Source organism: Aplysia californica, unplaced genomic scaffold, assembly GCF_000002075.1.
Source record: "Aplysia californica isolate F4 #8 unplaced genomic scaffold, AplCal3.0 scaffold00098, whole genome shotgun sequence".
Classification (NCBI taxonomy): Eukaryota; Metazoa; Mollusca; class Gastropoda; order Aplysiida; family Aplysiidae; genus Aplysia; species Aplysia californica.
This window is the reverse complement of record NW_004797368.1, coordinates 701227-708953: the sequence shown is the minus strand read 5'-3', so window position 1 is coordinate 708953 and position 7727 is coordinate 701227. Positions and strand designations below refer to the sequence as shown.

At 38.5% G+C, this 7727-nt stretch overlaps 1 protein-coding gene across 1 annotated transcript in view; it reads right to left on the bottom strand.

Annotated features, from left to right (window-relative positions):
- Positions 1 to 7727, bottom strand: part of LOC101848507 (E3 ubiquitin-protein ligase XIAP) — a 36700-nt gene that overhangs the window by 7306 nt on the left and 21667 nt on the right. Inside the window, exons 2-3 of the mRNA XM_035968933.1 lie at positions 5461 to 5621; positions 4913 to 4949 (exon numbers count right to left, since the gene is read on the bottom strand). Of these exons, the coding sequence (XP_035824826.1) occupies positions 4913 to 4949; positions 5461 to 5621 (198 nt within the window). The remainder of the gene's footprint in view (positions 1 to 4912; positions 4950 to 5460; positions 5622 to 7727) is intronic.

The following is a 7727-nucleotide window of genomic DNA, read 5'->3' as shown; positions in this document are numbered from 1 at the left end:
ACACATACACAAACAAACAAACACTCACACATACACAAACGAACAAATATACTTTGATAGGTTGGAGGAGTCCTCTCTTTGGAGGCCTCTGAGGTTGACACATAACTCTATCCGTATGCCCTGGGGTCATTTTGCACCCCCGGGGTAGTATTCTTCACATTTTAGAATGCTTCTATTGCGAGGATCTCTTTGAAACATTCAGTGTTTCTCAAAAAATCATTTTGATAGACTGTTATGCAAAGTATACGGATCGGATTAACGAGTAAATTTCCTCTTTGGAAAGTGGTGGCACAGAGTTCCCCACGTCGGATGGATACGTTAGTAAAACACGACGTACGCTATTCACTCCGTTTGTCAGCTGCTCTGGTGCACTGTTCTAACGATAGCGCTGCCCATGACTTTACGAGCCAGCTCAAAGTAGACCATGCCTTCCTACTGCCCTCATTCCTTCTCGCTTGCCTCCTAGTACTTCTTTTAAAAGTGCATTATGCCTCTATAGGAGGAGAACAATTTTGCAGTTTAATATGTTCATTTTGTTTGGAAGCCAGGGTGATGTTCTTGTTATATGGCATACTTCTTCGTTGGTTTTCGGGAGTCTTTCCACCTGATGTTGCTCATTTTCACATAACACTACATTTAAAAAACATTAATCTTATTCTGAAGATCTCTGCTTGTAGACCAAACTTCTGGTTGTACGTTGATATAGAAAAGATGTAACAGTTCAGCAGACTGCGTCTTATGAGATCTCGCGAGATGAGATGTTAGCAATTTAGACCTTTCGTCGAGCATAGCTTATATTATGCCCGCTCTTACTGTCATTTCTGTGTGTTTCTCCAGCCTGTAACTGTTGCACCATGGTGAAGTACTTACATATGTACACACCTACGGACACACAAACACCCACTCACACAAACATACAAAACACACACAAACATACAAACACACCCATAAATACGCACACGCACCTTTGTACAATACTTATGAGAAACACACACACACACACACACACACACACACACACACACACACACACACACACACACACACACACACACACACCAACACACACACTCTCTCACACACACACACACACCCACACACAAACACACACTCCCTGTCCATTGATAAGTGCATCAAACTGTGGACTCTCCTTTCCAGAAAGATGGTCAAAGAAAACTCATACCTCATTCTAGCTCAAACTTTCACCTAGAATATTTGAGTCAAATTCTATAGCTGTCACTATGAGGTCCTTTTTCATTCCTCCTCTAGTTTCTGTCAATCCATCAGCCTTGATCTTTTCAAAAACTTAATGAATGTTATCATACTGATGTGCTTCTCTTTCCTCATTCTAAACAATGTCAAGTTCTAAACCAATGCAATGACACAGCATCTGGCAGAGAGGTAACTTAACACTGAGATGACCCTTAGCAAAGAGATAGCCTACACAGCCTGGTCATCTCAAATGTTCGATAACAGCTGAGAAGACAAAAATTATTGTCTGCTCAGTCACAATACAGTCATAAATAGCTCTAACCAGAAGGTTATGGAGAAACATATAAGCCCACTGCACACCACCTGGAGGAGCAACTTCTCCAGTAGTAAAATAACACACTTCTCAATGTATGCATCAGAATGGAGCCATGTAATATCAGCTATGGTGTGTTGTCTCGGTCTTCTTTCTTTCTGGTAGTAGTACGGAACAAGTGCTTTGCCTTCATAAGATCAAAACCATCCATTTAAACAATATTGTCCAAAAACAAAAGGGCACAGGGGAGGATCAGATGGTTATATATACATTATATAACTAGCTGTGTGAGGCCGTCCCAAATATGAAAAGTGAGGGGTTACATTTTGGACTGGTTAGTAAGGTTATGAGGTTACAACGGTCAACAAGGACAGGTTCAGATATTTTTTATTTTAGCAGGAGTGTGAAAAGGTCAAACAGGTTAAAGGTTGTAGCTCACCTGTTCCAGTTCTGTCTTCATGGCCAGCTCACGCCAGTGACGCTCAAACCTCTGACGCTGGAGTTCTCTCTCCTTGGCCTGGATCTCTGTGTCCTTGGCCTTCACCTCTGACTTAATGACCTGGTTCTCTGACTTAATGACCTCAACCTCAGACTTAATGACCTGGTTCTCCGACCTGATGTCCAGGTTTTCCTGTGTTTTGTCACAGAGTGTTTTGTGGTGGTCAGTGCCGGCCTTGAGCAGACCCAGCAGGAGGGGAGAGTCGGGGAACTGGCCACCTGGACACACAAACACACACAGGGTAAAAAACTTTATTCACTACAACACACAAGTAATCTACATAGTATAGCCCACTTGTATAAATTGATGAGAAGAGAAAACACCATTCAAAAACATGATAAACACAAAGTGCGGGATATTATGACATATTTCTCAGATTCAAAACATTCAAGCCTCTTGAAAAAAACTATCTTAGTTAAAACATGAAAGAGTTTTTGTGATATAAACCTATCAAGGTCAGTTCTCTCTCTCCGCATGGAGATGAATTTCAGTTTGGGGGTTTAAGTTCAATCAGTGCCACAAAATCATGTTAGGTTGTAGGAAGCAAACTAGGGAAATAAAAGCATCATGTATAAAAAAGAACCAAACAAACCACACACATGCACTTGTCACTCCTAACAAATTTCAACATGTATGCGAGGTATTATTTTCAATCAGCAGACAGTCTCAGAGAAACACGAGTTGCAAGATCTCTAAGTTGGTGGTTGAAAGATGCTCTGATTTAGTAAAATACTTTTGATGTTGTTTTGGATGTTATAATCCTCACTTGTTTCACAAAGCTGATATATACGACAATAGAGCATTAAACAGCCAGATGAGAGCATGGAGGGAACCGCTGAACTAACAGTGTCGGAACACTGACAGGGAGAGAAAGAGCACCATGATCACTCTTGTCAGCTGTGAGCATTCGTGTTGATGGCAATGATGACAATGATGATGATGATGATGATGATGATGATGATGATGATGATGATGATGATGATGATGATGATGATGACAATGACGATGATGATGATGATGCTTGTTGATAGCAATGATGAAAATGATGATGATGACAATGACAATGATGATGATGATGATGATGATGATGATGATGATGATGATGATGATGATGACGACGACGATGAAGATGAGGATGATGATGCTTGTTGATGGCAATGATGAAAATGATGATGATGAAAATGATGATGATGATGATGATGATGATCATCATCATCATCATGATCATGATGATGATAATGATGACAAATGAATATCAACATCATCTCACTAGGCCTCTCAATTATCTTGTTTGGAGCCACGAATGATTTAAACTTTACAGAAAAACAATTATTCCGTTCTCAGCAGCTTAAATAACAACATACAATTTATACAAATTTACTCTGTATCCTTAAACCTCAGAAGATCTGAAGTCAACTCCAACCCACTCCCTGTAAGAGTCACTTGACATTCTGTATAAAAGCAACTACTTCTTTTGTTGAATAGTGACTCACAAGTCAGGTAAAAGAAGGTGATGATGGCATCAGAGATTTGCTCTGTGCTGTACCCACGTGCACGAGCTGCAGAGATAGACTCCAGGTCCAGGTACGGTCTGGGGCCAGCTGGTGGTGGCGATGATGATGGGTTTGATGTTGCTGCGGTAGTTGGTGTGGTGGATAATGTAGCAGCCTCCAGATCTGATCAGAATGAAGAAAAAAAATAGGTCAACTCAGTGACTCAGTGATAAAGATTATTATATACAGCATGGTATATTTTGCATGACTTGAATGAAATTACTGAAGAAAAAAACATCTGTCCATTGAAATAGCTGTTATACTAGGTAGACAGGTGTTGATTGCATCAAACAATTATAAAAGGTTTGGCAATAAAACTAAAAGATAAAGCAGACCATTAACAATAGGATAACATAAAAACAACACAACATTCACCAATCTTTTTACTGAGACAGTAACTTACATTCTCTACAAATACCCCAGTCTGAGAACTGAGTTGTTACTATTTTTTCCGTTAAATTTTTTTTGGGTAACTTGTGTCTTATAGCGCTTTGCAACTGCATAAGGTCATATGAGCACACCGGACACATTAAACATTTTTTGTTGGTAGGAAATTTTGAATTTTGCCCGGGTGGCGGCTGAGGCCTACTCTTATCGCTCTTATCGATTTTGGACCACCAATGGATCTTTAACGTGCGCAACTTGCATATGGGACCACTGAGATTTTTCGCCCATGTCCGATATGGCTAGGTGTAGATCTTTCCTACCAAAGGATGAGGGACTCAAAAGAGTCAGTAGCCCAGTGGAGGGGGAGAAGGGGGAGAAAGGGTGGGGGCAGAAAGTGGAAACGAAAGCAGATGACAGAACATTGCTAGAAAGCAGGAAAGGAGGTGAAAGGAGACAATTTTAGATAAGAAAAATTTGCGTCACTATCCGGATTCGAACCTGGGACCTATTGAATGAGAGGCGAACACCTTAATCTCTAGGCCACGAGAGCCCCCGTTTTTACAAAACAATATTTACAAAATTTACAACACAGACTTTTTTCATTTATTTATACATGAAAACTTTCCACCAAACAGAACTATCCAGATACCTGGAATACCTGGAGGTGTCATTTCTGGCTCATTATGTAATGATCAGCCATTGTTTACTGTCGCCAGATAGTGTTGTTGTTACAATCCCAAAAGAGGGAATTATCATGTGCAAGATAAAGGTAGCTGTTCTAATAATTCAATCCTTTGGTAAGAAAAAAAAGCTCACAAAGCAAAACAAATAGAAATTAGTAGGATAAAAACTTCAAAACTTTGTTATTGATACAGTAACAGAGAGAAAGAAAAAAAACACAAAAACATCCATGTATGCTCCATACAACAATTAGAGAGTAAACTCTACCTTGAGCTTGACTGTCTTGTTTAATGCCAACCACAAGCTGCAGTAAAGAATATAAGAAAAACAAAACAAGTTAATAATGAGAGAAACACTGTTTAAAAAAAAGAGAAAAAGATTCTAAAAGCTCATTTTACGTTCACTTTGAACAATCAATGTCCATGATCCTCTGAGTGAAAAGTTTAACCCTTCAAATATCAAAATACCGGTCTTAATAGAAGGGTAGTCTTCTACATCACTTAAAGGGAGGCTTACTAATAAGATGACGGGACGGTAAATTCCAGTAGAAGGATCCAGCGCATACAGACGAAAAGGAGTAATTGTTTAGAATAATCTGAGAGGTACATTTTAAAAAGGCCACAATCACAAAAGTAAGTAAAACATTAAACGGGACAACCCAATGTTTCAACTTTAGACCGAGGAAAATCCTGACTGAGGAAAATCTATAAAAATATGCATCATTACATTATCAAGCTGAATACTAATTTCAAGTTAAAAATGTCAGTTACTGTTACAAAATATGGAAGACAACAATAAAAAGTTGTGCAACTCACCTCTTGATGTTGAGCGCCATTGATAAACTCTTGACCTTTGTTCTGCTGCAAGAAGTAACAGAAAGGAGAGGCACAGGCATGCTGGGTCAGGGGGTCAGCACCAGGTATCCAGTCAAAGAGTTCAACACCACAGGAGAAACAACGTACCATGTCATTGTGACCTGAGGGAAGCATATATATGTGTCCCTGCCGGTCAATATCATATGAAGAAATATCAAAACTGAGTTAATATTATTTTTAAAAACTATCACCTTTTCCCTACAATTTTAAACAAGAATGAAGTAAATAAAACCATATTTGACGAAAATACAGAACTTTTAATTGTGCAATGTGAGGAAACACGAAAAGGAAAAAATGGCCTCCGAAATTGAGCAACATGTTTCCATAGCAATGGGGTCTTAGAATTGAAATAGAGACTTGTAACTTAGCAGTTATCTTGGCTATATGCCATTAGAAGGTAACATACAGAAGTAGAAAACTATTCATTTACAGAGAAAAAAAAACTTATTGACCAAACAAAATTTTTACGAGAATGGACTTCACTGCTGAAGTCGTTAACTGGCTGCAACCGCATGTTTGACAGATACTAAAAGAGTACCGAGTGCACCAAACATCTCTACATTTTAAGAGTACAATCTCTATAACATAGAGATGAAGCCTAATATTTTTCAAGACGGTGAGATCATTACAAATCAGTATTTTATTGCCTCAAACACAATGATCTGTCATTATTTCAATAAAAACATCGAGCGTTGTCTCGCCCGGCCTCGCACCAGCCTTCGCGGCGAGCGAGCCGGCTAAATACCGTAGTATACGGAGTGCTACCAGTAGTTTCGCAAAAGGATTCATGCAAAATAATTCCAAGCTGATGACTTTATTCTAAAACTAAAAGAAAAAGAACTGTTCTTTCTACTGGTACCTTTTTTTAGCCGTAATTTTACGCATTTCGTGTTAAAAATGATATTTGAAAACTCAAGACCTTTTTTCAAGGTTTTCTATCTAAACGCCAAAGGCCAAAAAATAAAAAGCACGGGAAACCACGCTCAAATCTGTATAGTTCTCCGCCAAGCATTCATATGCATGGGTGTCAATTTTGAACCGGGGGGCCTCACATTCTGACAGCGAGGGGCTTCCCTTTCTACAGCGATTCTCCAGCCCCAACTACCCCGATATACAAACAACTTACATTATTAATATTATTATAACAAAGAAAACCGGAAAATTTTCAAAGTGTTGAGCATTTGGTGTTTTATAGCAAAAGAGCAAAGAAAGAGAGATCTGAACTACCCCATTTCACCGAAACCACGCGCTCGGAAGGCCGCAAGTCGGCTTACTGTCATGTTTACGCAACCTGATTATACGTTTGTACGTTTGCAATACAGCACCATAAACACACAAGAGCACACACACACACACACGCACACAAACACACACACGCACACACACATACACACACATACAAACACACCAACACACACACACGCACATGCACATAGACCGCCTCGGTGACCTCATGGTAAGGAGTCCGCTCTGAGAGATCTAGAGGAAGGTTAATTAATCTTTTAAAAGCTCTAAAACACAATAAAAACGAATTTTTATAAACACACACCTCCAAAATAAAATATTTATAGAGTCGATTATAGTTGTTCATTTTTATCTTATGAAGAAGAAGACATCAAATGTTCAATATATACCACAAAAAAATGTCATGAAAAGTCACTTTTTTGCCTTTCGAGCCTCGTGCTGATTATACCACAGTGCATCTTACGACTGATATTGATCGGGGCAGACAGATAGGTTTATAATATATATATAGCTTCTCTTTGCTAAAATTTGAGTTGATAATATTAGTCAGTATCATATCAACACTATGTTTTTTTCTTTTGTAAATTTTGTATTTTGACATACGACAATGATGAATGACCAATGACAGTAACGAGTGGAACCTCATATAAATAATTTCGAAATCTATAATAAAATTTTAGGGACTTAATCTCAATTTGAATAAATGTTTCATAAAAAAATAATGAAGGAAATTGACTGAGGAGGACTGAATAATTTTACAGTTTTTTTTACACACATGCCGTAAAACATAATTAACAAATCAAATTAGTGACTCAAATTACGGCCAATAAAAGTGGTCACGACACCACAAAATGAAACTTATGGCCAATTTAATAGCCTGTCGACACTTGAAGGATGAAATGTTCTTGAGAAGGGTGTTGAAATAATTGTGATTAAAGAGACAAGAAAGAGAGAGAGAGAGA